Source organism: Mus caroli, chromosome 3 (genome assembly GCF_900094665.2).
Source record: "Mus caroli chromosome 3, CAROLI_EIJ_v1.1, whole genome shotgun sequence".
Classification (NCBI taxonomy): domain Eukaryota; kingdom Metazoa; phylum Chordata; class Mammalia; order Rodentia; family Muridae; genus Mus; species Mus caroli.
In genome coordinates, this window is record NC_034572.1 from 138,224,798 (window position 1) to 138,246,092 (window position 21,295).

At 42.0% G+C, this 21,295-nt stretch overlaps 1 protein-coding gene across 1 annotated transcript in view; it reads right to left on the reverse strand.

Annotated features, from left to right (window-relative positions):
* Window positions 1-560: 560 nt before the first annotated feature.
* The window catches only part of Clca1 (chloride channel accessory 1), a 26,834-nt gene continuing 6,099 nt past the window's right edge, over window positions 561-21,295 (reverse strand). Inside the window, exons 4-14 of the mRNA XM_021158476.1 lie at window positions 19,485-19,590; window positions 13,624-13,804; window positions 12,757-12,975; window positions 11,688-11,915; window positions 9,908-10,082; window positions 7,685-7,791; window positions 5,476-5,691; window positions 4,693-4,954; window positions 3,549-3,719; window positions 1,908-2,144; window positions 561-1,112 (exon numbers count right to left, since the gene is read on the reverse strand). Of these exons, the coding sequence (XP_021014135.1) occupies window positions 724-1,112; window positions 1,908-2,144; window positions 3,549-3,719; window positions 4,693-4,954; window positions 5,476-5,691; window positions 7,685-7,791; window positions 9,908-10,082; window positions 11,688-11,915; window positions 12,757-12,975; window positions 13,624-13,804; window positions 19,485-19,590 (2,291 nt within the window). The 3' untranslated portion in view covers window positions 561-723. The remainder of the gene's footprint in view (window positions 1,113-1,907; window positions 2,145-3,548; window positions 3,720-4,692; window positions 4,955-5,475; window positions 5,692-7,684; window positions 7,792-9,907; window positions 10,083-11,687; window positions 11,916-12,756; window positions 12,976-13,623; window positions 13,805-19,484; window positions 19,591-21,295) is intronic.

The window sequence follows — 21,295 nt, forward strand, 5'->3', positions numbered from 1 at the left end:
GTTTTGGGAAGATTAGGCATGGCCTTTGGAAAAGGTATTTCACTAGGGGTGGGATATGAGGTTTCAAAAGCCCACACCAGGCTCATTCCCTTCCTCTTGCTAATAGAATCTTTATAAAAAAAAAGATTATGAAATATATTATAATTTCTTTATCACTCACCCTGAATCTACCTACCTCTTCTCATTTCTTTCCACTGTGGCTTTAAGCGTCACTGACTATGTGCAGTCAGGCACATAGTATGCATTTCTAAACCCAATGGGACCTCCAATGTGTAATTTCTCCCTTCCATAACTATCTCATCCTCATTCAGATGAATGAGAATGAGAAGAAAAGAAGACACATTCTTGCTGATGTTAGTCCAAGGTCCTAAATAAGAAACCAGAACTCTTGTATTTAAATCGTTTGGTAGGCATTTCGGATAGTTTACTGGTTAGTAGATTAACTGCAATTGAATCTTATTTTTAGCTGGCTGAGTTCCTTAGGACAAATTCAAACCTACTCCCGTCTTCTGATACAAGCAACACTTGCAAGCATTCAAATTACCATCCAAAGACCGAGCAGTGATAAAACTTTTTGATTTGAACATATAATTTTTAATGCACCCAGACCCAGTTTTACAGCTTTGTGTGTTACTATACCGCCCCCTACAGGAAGTCTAAAGTACATTTTTAGAAAATGACTGAAAGTGAAAGGAATGACTGGTTGGTTTCTTGCCTGAAAATTCAGTGCAAACCTAGTGTCACCTGCATTTCCCCTAGCCATTTCCACATTATCTTCAGCACGTGGATGCCAGGAATCGTGCTGTTGATGCTGATGTCAGGACAAGGGGGAGTTGAGTCTTCGGGAGTGGGCGGCTCCTGAGCGGGGATGAACACAGACACCCGTGCAATGTTGGAGATTTCTGATTTCAGATTGGACTTATCCACAGCCTGGATAGCAATGAAGATATCTGTGCCATTTCCAAAAGTGTTGCCTCCCAGTTCAAACTCAAAGATTTCCTCAGAGCTGGCCTCTTTGGGAATAAGACCGGTAGTGTTCACTTGGAGTGAGGTGTTGAAGTGGTCCCTGAGATCAACGATACTTGTGCTCATTCGGATGATGTAGTTGGAAGCTTAAATAAAAAATAAAAATTAAAGTAGTGAGAGAGGTTGTAATGACCAAGTCTTAATCTTTTAAAACTATTAGGAATTACATCATCTCAATGACGTTACAACAGATGAATGGAACCCAGTAACTGTATTTACAAGGGCTGTCACCTACTGTGCACACATGTTACTCTTAGTAAAGTTGGTTCAATGATGGCTCAAAGCATCTGTCAAAGTTTCTGAGCCTGGTGCTTGGCTGGGAAAGGAGGGTGCTCATTGCTTAGTATTCTTTTACTTGGAAGGGAGGTTGGTGCTAGTTGTTTCTTGAACACTAACATGCTCAGAGGACCTTAAAACACAGCGTCTATTTCATAAGGATCTTAAAACACAGACTCTAGTTCTTCAGGTCAGACAGCTGCCCATATATTTCATAAACGCATTCTAGAAACAGAGGAGTTTAGGCTCTACCCCAGACCTAACTTTTATATTTGAGAGTCAAAGTCTAGCAAGTGGGGAAATTTCCTTCAAAGATATTTACTCTCTATTCACAGTCCTTCTCTAGGAACTCTACAAAACCTTATTCATCACAAACAAACAAGCAAACAGACAGACAAAAATGAAACACAAAATCCTGAAGTTTTCTTTTCCTACATAAAAATGTCTTGTTACTTAAGAAGGCCGGCTTCTAAGATTTAAAAAACCGTGTTCCTTTCATTTCAGAAGCCATTTGAGATTCCCCGCCTTCTGTCTTCTCCTCCTCCCAGCACAACCTCTGCTTGGCGGGTGAGCTCCTCTCTAGGGTCTGCTTGCATCAGTCTCACCTCTCCCGTGGTCGTAATCATCCCCAGGAGCCGTCCACGTCAGGTTCACCAGGTTCTGCCCTTGGATGCTGGCCTTCAGGTCAGTGATTTGACAGGGTGGAAAGAGGTCAGGAATGGGAGCTGCTGCGGGGACATTGGTGGCCACAAACGATCCCCCTGAAGATGTCCTGCTGAAGCACAGCTGCTTGTCTTGAACATAACTAGTTTCAGGACGTGGTGGGTTCATTCTTACTTCACCTGTGTTAAAATTTATTCAAAATATGAAAAACACCAGTAGTGTTCCCATTTTCTAGCCTTCCCATTTTCTCCTGGACCTTCCTTCCCATTCTTCCTGCCTTCTGCCAACAAAACCCACTTTAAAGTCTGGTAACAAGACCCCAAATTGGGTTGTATCAGAAGAAAATGGGCAAAGGGAGACCCTCCTGTCTTTACCTGACAGACGTTTCCTGGTAATAGGAAAACAAAACAAAAATTAGAATTGTATTTCTTCTCTCATTGGTTGTCTTTAATTTAAAAGCCTATTTATTTAATTATTTATGCAGACAGTAAGCATATGGAGGTCAGAGGACAAATTACAGGAGTGGAGTCTCTCCTGCCACCATGTGGAGCCCAGGAATGGAACTCCAATTGTTAGGCTTAGCAGCAAGCACCTTGACCTACTGAGCCATCTCACTGGCCCGTTGCTTTCCTGTCTTCTACAATGCCCGTTTAGACTCTGTTTAAACATGATATCAGCCAAAGAAGCCCCATGTCACTGTGATAATATTTTGAGTGGCATACTCTCCCATTTATTCAGTACTTGATCTCCTCGACTTTTGAGGATTTCCTTGATTGTTTAATTTATGCAATTTTCACTGCAATTTTCACTGCAATTTTCACATTTTTCATATCTGTGCTTTGTCTTTCTTACTTGATGGTAATTTAACATGAAATAGTTTACATTAAGAATTCCAATCCCAATGTTCTCTCTCTTCTTTGGGGACAGTGTCTCAGTATGTAGCTCAGGTTGGTCTCAAACCCGTGACCTTCTTGCCTCCATCTCTGGATGCTGAGATTGGAGAGATGCACCACCCAATTGTCTCAGTCGCTACCTGGGAATTTGTTCAGGTAGCAATTGCAGACTTTGCTTCACACTTGCACAAAGCTAATTCTGTGCTTCAAACACTACAGTGGCTTGCTCAGCCCATTGCGCTCTCAGAACCCATCTTCAATAAAGCCATTTTGATCACATTGCAGCATTATTCAGAATTTACCTTCTCATAAATTCTACTTTAAAAACAATTTTTTTGTTAGTTATAATATCAAAGGCAGGTCCTAGAGTCTTTAGACTCCATTGCTCTCAATCCTGCTCTGATCCTAGGCAAATGTTTTAAACCCAGAGTGGCGTGGAATGTCTTATTTCTTAAAGGCATATTTCTCCCACTTGGTAACAGGTGCATGGTGGGGAGGGGGCCTCTCTCACCTCCAAGACAGTTCATTTCACAGTGGGACAAAAAGTGAATCACATGGAGATGTGATATTTTATCTTGTAGATGATGTGATTTGGAACCAAAGTGGTTAAAAGTTATGACCTGCCTAATTGGTTTTCACATGGAGTATTTTGTCATCTCACGGGACAGCAGAGGATGGCCAGACACTTACCATTCTCAATCCAGCCATCTATGTACATGGCTCTGTTCTTCGGAGGTGCTGCTCTCTGTCTGTCTGAAGTAACTCCTCCCAGAGCCCATATTTTAACGCTGTATCTACCATTTGCATCAAAAGCTGTAAAAAACCTTGAGTAGACACCATCATTCTTGGTGGCATCGGCACCTTGATAAAGAGACGAAAGCACCCATGAACACCCTGGATATCTGTATTTCCAATCCATATGTGAGTTAGCATTTTAAGGAGAAAATGAGCATTAGCTACAAGAGACCATGAGGCTTGATTATGTATAGAATAAAGCCTGATGCTTATTTACACTGTATGTGTACATATATACATACTTATATGTAAATCTTCTCACCCTGAACTGTCCTTTTCTTTTGAAATCAGAGGTTCTTTCACACATCTCTGTCATGACTGATATCCTGAGCTATCAACTCACTAATTACCTGTCAAGCCAAATCAAATTGTTCTATGTACATGATTGGGGAAGAAAAATTCAAACTTCCTCCCCAGGGAATATTTAGGTATAAAATTCATTTATAAATTTCATTCCAATAAAGATAGTTCTGTCACAGTAAACAGACACCTTCTACAAAGGAAATACAGAATTCATTACTTCCTTATAGCTTTCTTAAGTGCAAGAAAAGTGGGCAGAATTTTTCACTTGGGGAGCAAGCTTAGCCTACAGCCCACATGGATATAGTGATCATCTCGACCTGTGTTGGAATTCATCTCTGCTGTTTGAAGATATGACAGTATCTCTTTGCCAACCTAAAAAGTGTGTGGTGAACATAAAAATGAAGGTGTCTGTCTGTGCATACATACATTTTGAGGAGGTTGTGGACTTGTCTGTCATATTTCTTCCCTTAGTTTGGAAGGGATTAAGTTCTGTGTAGTCTCTGATCCTGTTGAATTCAAACCACTAATGCACTTTATCTCTGTGGAGGCTAAGGCTGGGCCCTTCCTCACATTTCTCAGCATTTTGAGATATGACATACATGAGCATGCAGAGAGCACTTTGGGCCCCAGTGCTAGGTTCCTTGCTGCCAACTGCCTGCACAACAGTTCCTGTTAGCCATCTCACAGTGATGGTGTCTTAGAAGAAGATCTAAGTTCAAGTTTCTTGAATGGTTACCTGCTCCGTTATCCAGTAATTCCAGGGTTACTGTTTTTCCATTCACAGATTCAATCAAGGCTGTGACGCTGGCCCTGAGAATAGGCGAGGCTCCTTGGCGAATGCTTGCATACACTGTTACAGGGCTGGGGAATTTCCCTGTGTTCTTATTCACTACCGGGGTCACTGTAATAGGAGGCAGTGTAGCACTTGCTGCACGAGAAGTGACAGTCAAGGTGAGAGTCTGTGAGCTCGCTTGAATGCTGTATTTCCAAAAGCCAACCTGTCCAGAAAAGATGCAGATATTTCCAGTGAGTGTCAAAGACCTAACTTCACTGCCACTTACAACAATGCCTCTGTGACTAAAGTGTGTGGCAAGCATGTCTGAGATGTGCATGTCCCTGATTCTCAGCCATCAAGGTAAATATGAGTGTGTTTGGACTGACTATGTGACTCCCATAGTCAAGATAAACCTAGTTAGGCATAATGAGGCTTGAGGCTGCATCCTCACTGATCACTGCCCAGAGTTTCCAAGGCATGGGATTTCAAGGGACAGGAGTTTTCGTCATCCCACAGCATCAAGGATCATTTGTTATCCCAACTGCTGTGTACTTCAATTGTTCCCTTTCATTTAGGGACATAAAATGACCTTTCTCTTTCTCTTGTCTTAACTGCCAGGCTGATTTCAATGAATGAAGAATTTTCATTGTTTTCTCCTGAAGTCAATAATCACTCCTTTTTAAAAAAAATTATAATTATTTTTAAAACAATTTTGTCTAGTGTGCAAGGAAGCTGACTCCATACCTTAGCCGTGCCTGGGACTTGGAGGTAGGCCACCTTAGTGGTTGTGTCTAGTATAAAACCATTTTGTTCCACTCCGCTGGGATCCCAGATAAATATTGTGGGAGGATGCGTTGTCCAGGTGATAAGAAACAAGGTGTCCTTGCCCACCGAGCTGTCCACGATCACTGAGCCATTCATCCATTGGTTATTCTGGAGATTAACTCCCCTGCTCTCCAGCTGTTGAGAAGATCAACACTTTACTTCCTGGACAGTACAGAGTGCATCTCATGGTCTCACACCCCGTCCTGATTGCCAGGAGTCAATTCAAAGGCCAGAAGATATTCTTGGGTTCTTTGGTGTTTAGGATCATTTAGGATATAGTTCTAAATCCCTATTCCAGCTTCAGGTTGCCACGATATTGCTTTCTCCACTCAAAAGACCACCTCCCTCTAAGGGTTTGTGACTTCCCGGCTTCATGCTCTTTGCTTCTTCCAGGCATCATTCCTTCTCCCTGCTGGTCCAAGTCTACCGATCCTCCAGAATTCAGTGCAAATGTTACTTTCTTCATAAAGCCTTCACTGATACCTGTCTCTCAGGACGTGTGAACCACCTTCCTGTGATCTTTGATGTCATTTTCTCCCTAGCTGTCCTTTGATGGCCAGCCCATTGTACTTTACTAGCATGTCTCTTACTGCACTAAATCCCAAAGACTGACTGTACTCATTTCTAACCCATTGAGAGATCATATAAATGACAAAGAATTACAAGTTCCTAAGTGAAGCATCATGGGAGTTCTTGGCATGGTGAATGAAATAAACTACCAGGCAGGAGATTGCCTGTTGGGATGGAATGGGATTGCTACAGAGGATGCATAGAAATAGGAATGAGCTTCCATAGAAAACATGATTTTTGAGGTTGTCTCTTTCATAGTAATTCAGTCTGTCTAAGTTGATACCTATTAGAAGAGATAATGGACTTGGAGCCAGGCTTTCTGGTCCCACTGGTAGATAATGAATGAGTCTAGATGTAAAGGTCTCTTGTTCTCATGGTAGGTTAGGAAATGAGAACATCTCTCTCCCTGTTAGTTTTCTTAAATTAAAAAAAAAAAATCATGGAATGCCTGGGAGATTTCAGCAGTGAACTACTTTTCTGGGACACATTTGTTTCTTTGCAAAACAAGGCCCTTGAATTTTAAAATTTCCTTCATGAGAACCAACATAGAAGCTACTGCTGTCTCCCCAGATTGGAAATACAGGGCATCAGCTAGCCCCAAATCCTATTGTGTTGAACCCTGTCATCCAGGTTTGATGGCACTATTCCTCCAGGGCCACTCAGACTCTGACTGGGAAAGTCTGAGATTCACACTCTGCTGGTTGTTTCTTCTTTCCTCCTACTGAGTTGCCTTGTCCAGCCTTGGTGTAATGGTATGCACCGCACTGGTTCTTACTGGAGCCTGGTGTGCCAGTTCTTACTGTCCCTGGGAGGCCTGCTCTTCCTAAGGGAAGACAGGGTGGTGGGTGGATCTGGTAGGAGAAGGGAGGTGATTGGGGGAGGCTGGGGGAGGGGAAAGGAGAGGAGAAGAGGGAGGAGAAACTGCAGTGTTGGGATGCAAAGTATGAAAGGAGAATAAAAGAGAAAATCCCACGTGCAGTTTCTGCAGTTACTCTAATAGAGTACTTTAAGTCCATTTGTTCTTCTCCAAACCAGGCTCAAGATATTTGAAAGATAATTTGAGCTTCTTGGCATTTTAGAACCAGACAAGCCCACAGCTTTCTGCTCCATACTTAGAGAGGTAAGGTTCTTTACTCAATGTCAGTTAATGGTAGACTCAGGATCAAGAAATGGGAGTCTGAATGGACTACATGGGTTTTCCACAGTACAAAGTGCTGTCTCTCCGCTACAGGAAAGTCATAGCAAATCTTAGGAACAAAGGCAATGAAAAAACAGGGCACATGGTATCTGCACACTTGTCCTAGAAAATGTGTAGATTATCTAAGACAATGTGAACCAATCATGTTACAAAGAGAGCTTGTCCGCAAACACTTATGAGGACTTATTAGAAATATTTACAAAATAATTAAATGCCGACTGCCTCAGTTAAACAAAGGAGCTTACACTTGGAGAATAATGTTGGACATCAAGCTGAAGACTGGGATTTTCAATTAATGCCCAAAGGAATGTAGAACTCAAAGCATCTGTCAGTCTAGACTGTGATTGTAAGTAACCTGACCTGGATGGAGTGCTGAGCGATCGCCGCATTTCCTGAGGAGAGTGCTGCAAAAGCATCAACAAGACCATTGTTCTGAATCTGATCCGAAGAGTATGTCTGCAGGCCTCCTAAAATGCAACCACATCAACAGAAGTTATATTTCCCGAAAGTGAGTATTTGCAACATTTTAGCTATAGCTAAGATAGCAGGATACACAATTCAGATCAATAGCAAATATATGTGCATATTAACTCCAAGTTGATACTAATAAATATATATATGTATATCAATGTCCACATTGAGACATAGTCTCCTATAGCTCAAGCCAGCATTAAGTTCACTATTTATCCAAGGATGACCTTTATTCCTGAGCCTCCTGCCTCTCCCTTCCAACCACTGGGCCTACAGGTTCACCATGCTCCACTGATACTGACTTTTCAATCCTAGCAATGAATAGCTTCAGAAGTATCCATCACGAAGCTACGTAAACTGTCTGCACAAATCCCCAACAGTATCTACATTTAAAGGTCATGTGCTTCCATCTGGGAGAATCTACTAAAGCATAGATCACAGTGCTTGGTTAACTCTTATTTAAATGTACTTCTAACAGACTGGGTTTTAAAGTTGTATCTCAAATCATGAAATCAAGAAAGATACATGTGTGACAATATCAAGAAATAACAGTGGACAAAGAGACTGTTACAGAAAATTGGGATGTATAGGACAAGAACGATTAATATTCTAGGTATGGAAACTTGGGTATTGTGGTGCTTTGAATATGCTTGGCCTAGGGAATGGCACTAGTAGGAGGTGTGGCCTTGTTAGAGGAGGTGTGTTTCTGTGGGGGTAGGCTTTGAGACCCTCATCCTAGCTGCCTGGAAGTTAGTCTTCTCCTGTTTGCCTTTGGAACAAGATGTTGAACTTTAGCTACCTTTGCCCCATGCCTGACTGGATGCTGCCATGCTCCCTCCTTGATGACAATGGACTGAACCTCTGAACCTATAAGAGAACCCCAATTAAATGTTGTCCTTATAAGAGTTTCCTCGGTCATGGTTCACACCAGTAAAACCCTAAATAAGACAGGTATTGAGAATAAGTGTAACTGAAGAAGTAGATAGGAAGCCACTCCTATTTTTTATATTCATCAATGGGTATGTGCATGTGTTATGGTGTGTGTGTATGAAGGGCAGAGGATGTTGGGTGGTAATTGCTCTCTCTTTATGGAGCACAGGTTCCAGGGATAGAGCTCAGGTCGTGAGCTTGGCAGCAAGCACCTGTGACCACTGAGTCATCTTGGGTAGTCACTTTTAGACCGTTAGGTGGCACCTGAAGTTAGGGACAGTGTTTCTGTGGTTCTGCTGGTGTCCCGTGTGTCTCCAGGTGAGTGAAAGTCTGCTTTGCGCTAAGTGTTGGCCACTAATGACTAGTGGCTGCCTCATTCTCCAGAGGATTGCCTTACCCAAAAGGGCCATCCTACAGGGAAAAATGATTCTTATCTCTGCTATGCTCCACCAATAAGTACCCATTGATTGTTGGATACAGCAATACAAAAGGAAAGTCCTTGTGTCTCAAGGGAGGACCAAGTTTGCATTGTGTTTCTAGTCTAGAGGCCCCTCAACTAGAGGGAGGGTACAGTGTATATTTGCTTCCACCCTGTGCTCTGTTTTCTGCTGTCTGTCCCCCATTTCTTTTCTTTTGAGAGCTCTTCTTCCACACTCACAGGTACCAAGTCCTTCATCTCAGGCCCTGCTTCTAAAGAACACGGGAAGATATATTAGCTCCAATAGAAAATGTTCACTGATTCTGCAAAAGAAGCCTGGGTCAGAGGAACCCGTCTGCACCATCAGTTAGTGTGTGAGAGTTAGACACAGCACACTGGTCTTTTGTGGAGAAACTTCCCATTCACTGCTTGATTGAAGTAGCCCCTGGTTGTTCACCAGTCTCTTTCCCTCTTCCCCTCTTCTCTTTCCTGTCTTTCTCAGGTAAAGCTAAATACTCATAAGGTGTCCAGGAAGGGCTCTCTGAGTTGTCACTAGGGTGTAGCACTGTTACTTCCTGCAAGCTGGCCTGGTCCTGCAACCAAGACCTTAAAGAGAATGGGTGGAGTCAGTTCTAATGGTCACATGGGAGAAGCATAGCTACTTGGCTGAGATGACTCCATCTCTCCGTAGCCCACTTTTCCTGGCTTCTCAGGTCACTGGAGCTTGGGGTCTGTGGGTATGTCCCCAGCAGATCTTCTCTCACCTGTCATTGTGGACAGCTGCTCAAGCTCTTTAGCAGCAGCCGGTCCCAGGGCCACTGTATGGATGATGGCCCCGCTCTGCTTCACCAGGTCAAAGCAGCTGCTAATGGTGTTGTCCTCCCCGTCGGTCAGCAGCACAATTTCAGATCCATCAGTTGGATACTTCTTCTTTATCACCTAAGAATGAGATTAAGAGCAGGAATTACCTGTCTTGAGGTGGTCAGGGTGTTTATGGATACTGCCTTTACATGGGACAAGAAGGAGCAATTGTAGAGGGACCAAGTAGATGTCTGGGAACGTTGGAGGTGCATCTGTCTAGTGGTGACACTGCATCATCGAATTCAACAGGGATCTCTTTGTGTTGTTAGCCTGCCCCAGAAGGGAGGGTGTGCAATGCATGGTACTCCAAGAGATAGGCGGTTCTGGGAGAGGACACAAGGGTTTTGAGTTTCCTTTATCTGGTCTCTCCCTGAGTTGCTTTGAGAGGTTTCATGATACCTTCACAAACAGCAGGAACCAGGTGAGGGAAAGTGCATCTACAGGAGATTTTAACTTCAGTGTTTTGCTATCTGACAATATCGACTGTATAGACTCCTTCTGGACAGTGTTAACCAGATCACCGATGGTTAACCTTTTAATGTCCTTCTGATGAAAGCAAACATTTTGTTTCTTACACACACACCACACACACACACACACGCACACACACACACACACATTCACACACACACTCACACTCTCGGGCAAGCATGCACACAGGCATGCACGTACAACTTTTGATGTTGTTTGTTTTTTGAAACAGGATCCCTGTAGCCTACAAAGGCATCAAAATCCCTATGTAGACAAAGAAGACCATGGTCTTCTGATTCTCCCACCCCTATATCCAAAGTGCGTTTTATAAAATAGCTGTGTACCTAGATACATTTAATAGAGTACAGAGTACCATCTGCCAATGATAAATAAGATTATAATGGAAAGAAAATTAAATAACAGCATATGTGGTCTATTGAGGAAAATTGGACTCTACATATCACTGCAAAGATGGAAAGAGACCAGCATGCAGGGCAAGCAGTCTAGATTAAGTCCCTCAGCCCACACTCTCTGGATGAAGAATGTATGGCCAGAAGGCTGGAGAGGAAGGTGGAGGCATAAGGCATGTCTCCTGATGACTGCATTCTCTGTTTGAGTGCTGACAGGAGATCACACGTTGGCCATGGTGCTGTTAGAAGGGAGTGGCCTGAGAAGAAGAGACTATGGGTATGGGAAAGAGTCTGTACCCAGGAATCTGAGAGCTGCGGTCATGGCTCTGGCCTGACCAAGTGCTTCAGGGACTAGGAAGTAAGAGCTGTGGCCCAGTCTGGCTTCCTTTGCTTAATTTCTCATAATTGCTGTGTATCATGAAATACCAGCTGCAGATTCCATGTTTCCCACAGGGACACCAAGTTTAGTCACCAGGTAAGCCTCAGTGACCCTGCCGTACAAGGCACATCAGACATACTTGGAGTGCAGAGATGTATGCAGAATCCCTGAATGCCTAGGTGCAGACGAGGAGAGAAGCACGAAGTGGGGGGATGGAGGGTTGGAGGGGCGGCGGAGGGGGATGTCCATAACTAGCTCTGAAGGCATAATTCTCTGTATCTCTATACCCTTCCACCACCTCGTTGTCCTCAGTCATATAATTTAATCCAACACCTGCCATGTGTGGAAACTCTGGAAATGAAAATTTCATAGGAATAAAAGATCACAAACAGTTGCAAACCACAACAACGGAGAACGCCTTACTGTAAATGCTGTCCGGAGCCCAGAGCATATAGATGTCCCTCCTGCTGCTATTGTGGGTAAGTGATTGATCAGCAGATCTCTGTCAGCACCACTGTTTAATTGTTTGAGTTCACTTTGTACATAGGCGGCACTGTCAAAGGTCACCATCCCGACCCAGGATCCCTGCTCCGCAGTCTGCAGCAGGAAAAGCCTGCTTGCCTGATTCATTCGGTTAAGACGGTCATCGTTCTGAAAGGGTAAGCAGATAAAGGCAGTCAAGTTGTCCCTTAAATAAACAGACGACACCACCAGGTTAAGGAGTATTTAGAAGTGGATGCCTTATAATAAGTGTGGACTTAAGCCGTATCCTTTTATGGTAGATACTTTTCATTTGTGCCTGATATCTACTTTGGGTAAAATTTTAGTGTGGACTTAAACTGTATCCTTTTGTGGTAGATATTTTTTATTTGTGCCTGGCATTTACTTTGGTTAAAATTTTAGAGTTGTTACCTAAATAGCAAAAGGCAAAAAGGTATCTTACATAATCCCTGCAACACAGTGCATTAGTAAGAGATCTAAATAAGGCTTATATGGAAATCTAGGCCTAGCTATGGTAGCAAAACATGAACAACATTAAGTTTACATAATTAATCAGAACTTTGCTCATGAGTTGATGTTATTTTAATTTGACAAAGGGGACAGTTGATACTGAGTCTGTGGAATGACGTGATGTGAGCATCGTGTGTGTGTATGTGTGTGTGTGTGTGTGTGTGTGTTTCTCATCACTTGGAACTTGCTGGTCAAAGAGCCACAGGGATTTGCCTGTCTCTACTTGCCCAGCACTGTAATCACAGGTGAGTTTGGGGCCTTGAACTCATGTCCTTATGCTTGTAAGGCAAGCACCTTACCTGCTGAGCTATCTCTCCAGCCTAAGATGGGCATTTCCAATGACAAAGCTATTGCTGGGTTTGACCCTCCTGTTGTGTTTGTTTTCTATCAAGTCCAAATTGTGGTCCTGGTCCAGAGTCCAGATTGTATCATTCACACACCTATGATCCCCGTTTCAAAGATGAAGGCTCAGCGAACCTACCACCATGCTCCCGGACTTATCAAGAACTAAGCACACAATTCTTTGTCCAATTTGCAGCAGTGAGAAGGTGGGTGCAGGTGGCTGGGCTGTCATGGGAGTGGTTTGCTTGAAATCCTCAGATTCCTGGATGACTTCCCACGTGCTTCGGAGATTGCATCGTTCGTTTTGGTCATTTGGGGCTTCTTGATTGTGATTTTTTTCTGTACAGAATTCAACCACCTGAAATTGCCAATATAATGAGACATATAACAGCAATCAATGTATTCATTAACACTTCTATCAAACCAATCCCCAAGTCTCTCCACTCCCAGGCTTGTCTGCTTGCTTATAACCGTGGTGCAGCCTCGCAATGGTGCCTAGCGAGGCTGGGAAAATCTTGGTCTGCAGCCTGTCTCAAGCCTTATCTTCAGCCTTATTGGACCTTTTGTGCTGTTCCACAGCGAAGGTCTGCCTGCTGTAAGGTGGTTCCCTTTCCTCCTCAGGTTCTCTACCTGAGATGTCACCTTTCTTCACCCCGCACTCTTCAGTACGATCTTGTCTCTGCACCCTCACACCGACAAGCTCCTCTCCTGTACTTCCTGAACCCCATTAACCAACATTGGGTTCAACCTTAAACAGGCATCATCCCAGGTCTCCCTAGAACTCATCGGTGGACCTGTTTTCTCATACCCCATGTCTTCATAACGATGCCATCATTTCCCCCGCACGCCTCTTCATGTCCTTGCACATTTCCTATTTGATGTCAGCACTAACGCCCTTGGTCAGGAAACCAGGATGTTCCTGCTCTACTCCTTTACAAAACAACCAAGATCTAGACCTTTCTTCCTGCTTAGTTTGTTAGCGTGGGGGAAAGAAGAAGGCACTTACAGAATTGATATTTTGGTTAAACATGATGGAAGCCTTCTCATTTTGGTGTGGATCTGGTACAAATACACAACCGTCTTTATACAGTCCCGTTACTCTGTCGATTACACACTTTCCGTTAGTGATACAACTGCCTCCCTGGCACCGACGAACTTGATTTTTACCGGTAATGGCTGCTGAACACCTGAAAATATATGAAGGTTAAATGTGTGGGCAACGTAAAGGGTCTGCTACTCACCCAAACTTTCTGACTTCTGTTGGCCTTCTCTACGATTCTTTTTCATTAAACAAGAAGAATATATATCTCCTTATATACCAACAGCACTACGTTTACATCAAAGTCATTTCTGTTGCCAGAAAGTACCAGAGGAGGGTTCAACCATAGTAGAGAAGAGCGTGACTTAGTATCGAAGTCCATAGGCTGCTCCAATCCAAGCCCCTCCCCCAGTCTAGGAAGCCAGGGGTCCTCTTAGTTTCCCCACAAGACTTGCTGACATCATCTGTGTTTGTCCTAATTGTTTTTATTCCAAAGCCTTTTTGAACAGTGATTGTATGTTCATTGACATTTAAGTTGTTGTGTTAGATGCTTATGGGTTTTTATTATGAGTGGAATCCTCTTACCCATGTTTCCCTTTTAATCCACAGAACTGAGTCTATAAATAATAAAAACATCAAAGAATACTTGAAAACTCATGAAAATGAAGAAAAAAAGAAAAAATGTTTCACCATCAGAAATAAACAATGTCTGGCTTGTTGAGAGATTTTCTGTGTCAACATAACAGTGTTTTGTTTTCTGACTTAAAATAATGCATAAAAGTAGCATATTTAAAATATTAACATATACACATGCAGCAATTCTTGCATAATGTGGTTTTAATGATTTTTATTTTTGGCGTTATATAAGTCCATCCTAACTTACTAAATTTTCTTTTTCTTTTAATTTTTTTTGAAACCTAACATAAACACGTGGCAAACACATCAAATACCACATGGAAACTTGCCCATGTTTTAAAAATCTGTTGCTAGGACTTGTCTATCATTTGCTTAAAATGGAGCTTTAAACATGAAATCGGTTGCTCGAGAAACAGGAGGAAACGGGAGAGCAGACACACGTCGTTGTCTGTCTACAGAGTCCACTTTGATGGATGACTGTAAACTCCATCTCTGGCCCTGTCAGCTGCATGAAATAACCTTCAAAGGGGATATGACCTGAACTTCTGAATTTCTAGTAAAAAAAAGACCATTTCCTAGGCTTACTAGTTATTTTTTCTTTTTTATTTTGCGAATTATATCATCTTCTCTTTCCATGCTTTTCTATTAGGATTTCACTTATTTTCAATTTTTTTCTCTTTGCTTTTTGTTTCTTTCCCTTTTTCTTGTATCCTACACTTGCCACACACTTGGTCTGTAGCTGACAATGGCTTTGAATCCTCCCCCCCCCCACCTCCAGCAGGCTGTGATTATCTGCCTTCACAACTGACTTCTAATGCTCTTAGGGTGCCCAGTGAGTACTACCATCCCGACAGCATGAATTGCTTTGTTTTTGTGAGCACATTTTCTCTTCTGACTCTTTTTCACCCTATTTAGTTCATGTAAAACAAAACAAAAATCCTTAATTTATGAGCACTCACATTTCCCCCTTTTTCTTTCAGTTATGCCTTTCCCCTAGGGTTTTGATATGTTTTGTTTTGTCTTGTTGATTTGTTTTTTGAGGCAGGGTCTTGCTATATAGCTCAGGCTAGCCTTGAATTCATATCCTCTTGCTTCAGCCTCCTGAGTGTTGCAATTAGAGTCATGTGTCACTGCAATCTAGTTAATAAATACATGGAAAAAACTTTCACTACACAGAGATCTGAACACACAGAAAGATTTTTTTCGCTACATGTACAGTTGAGCTTAATAGTTATTAATGTGATATGTATTAATGTTAATCATTCCAGTGTATAGACTTTAGTACACAGATATGTATAATTTTCATTGTGTGTGTGTGTGTGTGTCTGTGTGTACTGGCTGGTTTTGTGTGTCAACTTGACAAAAGCTGGAGTTATCACGGAGAAAGGAGCCTCCTTTGAGGAAATGCCTCCATGAGATCCAGCTGTAAGGCATTTTTGTAATTACTGATCAAGGGTGGGAGAGCCCATTGTAGGTGGTGCCATCCCTGGGCTGGTGCCTGGGCTGGTGGCCCTGGGTTCTATAAGAAAGGAAGCTGAGCAAGCCAGAGGAGCAAGCCAGTAAGCAGCATCCCTCCATGGCCTCTGCATCAGCTCCTGCCTCCAAGTTCCTGTCCTGCATGAGTTCCTGTCCTGACTGCCCTTTCCTCCCCAACTTGCTTCTGGGTCATGATGTTTTATGCAGGAATACAAACCCTGACTCAGACAAACTGCTACCAGCATAGTGGGGTATTCCTGTGACATCCTGACCATGTTTTGGGGAGGACTGGGGAAAGACTTTGGAACTTTGAGTTAGAAGAGCCATTGGGAAGGCAAGAGCTCTGTGGGATGTTCTGTAGGAGCTTGGAAGATAATGTGGAGAACAGTACAAATGATGGAGGCCTGGCTTCTGAAACTTCAGAGAGAAGTTTAAAGACTTATCAGCACCATTCCTGTTTTGATTATGAAGATTCTGTGGATTTGGTTAGCTGGGGCTGAAGAACCAGCTGTGATGAACAATATACCAGACCTACTAAGGAGAAAACTTTGTATTACTGGGATAATTGAAGCTGGTTAGCTGGAGCTAAGAAATTAGTGGTGTTTAAGAAGAGAAGAAACCAGCATCACTAAGGTGAAATCTTCTGGGAAGTGTTTCCTGAGAGCACAGAGAAACTGTGTTCCTGATGTAGCCATGGCTATACCTTATGTTGGCAGCCAGACTTGGTTATATATCAGTCACCCAGGTGGTACTACTGGTTTTGAAACATGAAGGCATAGCAGCTGATACTTGTCATTGAGAGAGGCCAGGAGAGGCCATTGGTGAAGGTGCAGCCTCAGTGGCAGATGAAGGCCCAGAATTGAAGGGGTCATGCAGAGGAATTGAGGCTCAGCATCATGAAAATAGCCTATGAGAGGCTAATTGTGAAAGTGCAGTACACTTGCAGCAGAAGACAGCAGTGTTTTGGAAATGCCATAAGACGACCACCAAGAACAGCAGCAGTAGTGGAGTATAGGCAGCTGGAGCCTAGGTGTGTGCTTCAAAGGGCAGATCTGGAGAAGTGACCTAAGTCCTTGGAAGGGCCCAGAGGATCATGAGTGGATCTCAGACATTGGATGATTAAAGTTTGATTTTGCTTTTGCTTTTGATTGTGACTGTGCCCTGATATTTTTTTCCTCTTGAAGTAAGAAAGTATTTTAGTGGAATGCATGGTTCAGAGACTTTGAATTGTAAAAAGACTTTGAATTTCAAAAGATTCAGTATTTCAAAGGGATTAAAATTTTAATATGTAAGAATTTGTAAAGACTGTGGGATTTTTAAAGTTATTTAGATCTTGGGTATGAATAAGAAAGCAAGAGTTAGGGCTTAATAGTTATGTGTTTGTGTGTCAAGCTGACAAGGGGTCAGTTGTACTGGCTGGTTTTGTGTGTCAACTTGACACAAGCTGAAGATATCACAGAGAAAGGAGCCTCCCTTGAGGAAATGCCTCCTCAAGCTGTAAGGCATTTTCTTCAGAGAAAGTCACTGCTGGTTTATCAGACTCGGAGGGATTAATTTCCTCATGTGAAAAAGAGGCATTATTTCAAGGGGTGGGGCCGAGGGCACTATTTCCTCAGGTGGGGCAAACCCTTGAGAATCTGAAGATTCAAAATTCTCAGCTTCAACAGCGTCTTCCCACACAACCTCATCCCAAGTTATAGGACCCCGTTCTTCGTCAATCAGTATCCCTACTTTAACTGTTGACACCCTCTGAGGCTGAGACTTGAATTTTTGCTGTAGTTCAGCCAACCTTACAATGAGGGCTTCAGTTTGACTTTCTGCAACTTGAGCTCAGTGGCTGCTAAAGAATAGACGCTCTTCAAGGGCACATTTAGAAACCTTTAGATTGTTTATTTGCATCTGGAGCCGTTCAATTTTATCATACAACTCATTCTTTTCCTTCATCAATTTGTCCTGAGATACTAAGAGTAACAGCCAGCAACATCATTTTCTGTTTATCCCCCAAAATTGTAGAAAATTTTGTACACTAGGTCACCTGATTCATTGCCAGTTACAATGGATAGATCACGATAACCAAAGGCATTAGCGTCTTTAAGTTTGAAATCTGTTGGAACCTACTTCTACAGAAGACCAGCTGAAACAACTAACCTCACGGGACTGAGCAACTAGATTCTCGGACTTCCCGCTCACAGCTGTCCATTGTTAGGTTAGTTGGACTACAGACTGTGAGTCATCATAATAAATTCCCTCAATATATAGAGACATTCCATAAGTTCTGTTACTCTAGAGCACCCTGACTAATATATTGTGTGTGTTTTTTTAATTTGACAAGTTTATCCAATTGGGAGATATTCTATTATTTTTTCCATAGTTAAATTTTTTCTTTATATTTTAGGAAAACTTATCTCTCCTCATAGATTTATTATCCAAACTCTGTGAAATTATTTTGTATATAAATTACTGTTAATATATGTTATTTTTTAATTCAGTCTTGAAATATATTTTTAAATGACAAGTAAAGTCCATTTTATTATGCTCCTTTCTCAGAAATAATCTTACTCAATGTGAAGATCTTTGAATGAGATACAAATGTATAATTTTACTAGAATTTCATAAAATTTGTAAATCCACTTGATTTTATACATTCCATGTACTGAAATCCTCCCTGCCTTGGTTTTCTTTTAAACCATCCTGAATTATTTTCTAATTTTCTTTAAATTTATCTTCCACATTTCTTACTGTGTTTTCCATTGAATTGTTGCCTTGAGTTGTCCACTAAATGTTTGAATGACTTATTGCTAATATATGGAAAGCACCTGTAATATCCCCTTGTGTCATGTCTCTTTATCCCTTTCCCTTGCCTTCCCTTTATGATCTTTGGTTTTCTGGATGAAACTCTCATCTGTGTAAGCATCACTTTCTCTCTTCCCCTCTGGTGTCCTGTTTTGCCCTGCCTCAGTTCAATGTGTGACTGAATTGGATATGACTTCCTCAAATAAACAGAGACAGCTGTGACTACACTCTTGTCTTCTTACTACCACTGTCCCTATTAAACTGTCCCTAGCATTTCTCTATTAAATATGACACAGACTGTTGGCTCACATAGATCTTATGTAACATATGACAAGAGTAACTTCTGGGCTTACAAATACTTAAAAGGTGTGTTTGTAAGACAAGGGACTATGGATATTGTTAATATGTTTTGATGAATTTTCCCTTTAAGGGGGTATTGCAGTCATGTTGACTAACATGCTCCCCAGCTGTGGAAGGGGGAACAAACTGATGTTTCTAGATCTTGAAAGCCCTGAGTACAAAACAACTTCGCTCTTAAGCAAGGATCTGGTATCTAATGGCGGGGAAGCTCAGAAAAGACAAGCAAGAAATATAGACAATGAGGGGTTGGAATGATGCCGCTGGCAGAGATTTGAAAAATCAAAGCAACATGTGCTCATGTCAGCAAAGTGACTCTGGGATGTGTTCTGTGTGACCTAGAGACACAAGCAGAAATACCTGGCAGGCTGTGCCTGGCAGTGACTTACAAAGTAGGAAACTCAGTTAACAGAACCACTTGTAAGAAAAATTGGTCATTTTGTAGAAACATAGAGTGTCTTGGAGATCAAAAATGAGACAGAAAACTGGTATTTTAAAAGCAATTCCAGGAAAGTTTGGTTGCATTTTAGAATCGTTTTGGTGACACAAAGTCAGAAGATGCATACCTCACTGCTTGGGGTTTTCCTTTGGATAAGTAGAACTTCTCGTCGTTGTTGTATTCATTAAACACTCCCCATCGGAAGTGAGCCCACTCATGGACAAAGGTCCTGTCTGGGAGACAAAAGTCAAAGAGCTGAAGATAATAAACGGGAAATAGCCCCACACGAGAAAGAACCTTCCTCTAAATGCTTATTTTGCTTTGCTTCATTATAGATTTCTAAATAATCAAATTGGAAGCTTGATTTCCTGAGGGTGACTAACATGACAAGTACACAGTTCTGTACAATACACATATCTGTTTTGACTTATAATGTGTCCTGGCGTGATCTGTGAGAGCCAGGGAGTTATTCATACCCTGGTCAGGCAGCTGACCTATAACACACTGCTTGGTCTTGTTGAGGACATGCAGGATCAAAGAACTGCCTTGCAGCACAAGGGTTAAGTCCAACTCCTTAGAACAGCGTATGGGTGCCTGAGCACTTCACCTTGGGCTGCTCCCTGCTCTTCACTGTGGGCTCTATCATTACAGCAAATTTCTCAGGATTTTGCTGTAGTCCAGCCAGACTCTCTTCGCCTCTGGCTCTTTTTTTTTTCCCACAGGCTTTTTCTTGCTAGCATCTCTCACTGTCTCTACAGTGGTAATTACTGTTCTTCTCTCAAAACCAAGCTTCTATCTAGGACTGGTGGCCAGGGTCTGTAATCCCAGCTATACAAGAGGCTAAAGTAGAAGGATCATTATTAGTTTAAGGCTAGACTTAGCAACTCTTTGAAATTCTGTCTCCAAAGCATTAGGGGGAAAAAAATTGATCCACTCAACTGACATCCTAACATGCTCAGACCAGACTAGGCACTCCTTCTTTGCAATTCCATTATACCCCATTATTTGATGCTTTGCATCTTATGCTGTCATCGAAACTTATCTCTGTGAAGAGAGGCAATGCAATTTATCTCCTGTCATATCTGGGCACATCATATCTAGAGATTATTAGGCACACATTATGTATGTTGTATTTGGATGACTCTTAGTGACTTACATGTATCTTACTGTTTGAATTATAACTCAAGGTGGGTTGAGTTTAGATATCTAGGTGAGAGGGCGACTCTGAGGCTCAACTCTGATCTCCTGCTATGTTCCTAGGGTTTGCACTGAAATTTCCTTCAAGTTCTTAAAAGGCAACGACTGTCTGGCAAAGGTAATGGAAGTCTTTGAGGGCAAAGGACTGGGGTTATGGTATATAAAGGAATCATTTAAGGGAATGGTATGATACCCAGGTGTGGTGGCTAGAGTGAGGTCAGGACTGGAAAAGCACAGTTAGATCAATTAACGCAACACATACTTATTGAATCATAGGTCAGGAATCTTCTGTCCTAGTTATAAAAATGAAATGGAATATTATAGAACAAAGAGACATGGTTCAGACCATTCTAATCAGTGATAATAATTTTGGGGTTGGGCACACAGAACCAGGACCTGCCTTTTCCTCATTCTGGAGCAGTCTAATCTTTTTTAGCCATTATTCTTTCAACACTAGTAATTCAAGAACACTTGTTATTCAGTGACTAACCACATTTGTGTGTATATATAAAACACATACGTGGATTTTGAATATTTCTTTTGACAATTGCTCTATATAGTTCATATTGACATGATAGTTTATTTTTGTAAGAATTGAACTTAAGAGTCTTCCTGTGCAGTTCAGGTTGATCTCATTCTCAGGATCCTTCTGCCTCAGCTGTATTAGGATGATTAGTGTGTACCACCACCACCACCACCACCACACACACACACACACACACACACACACACACACACAAA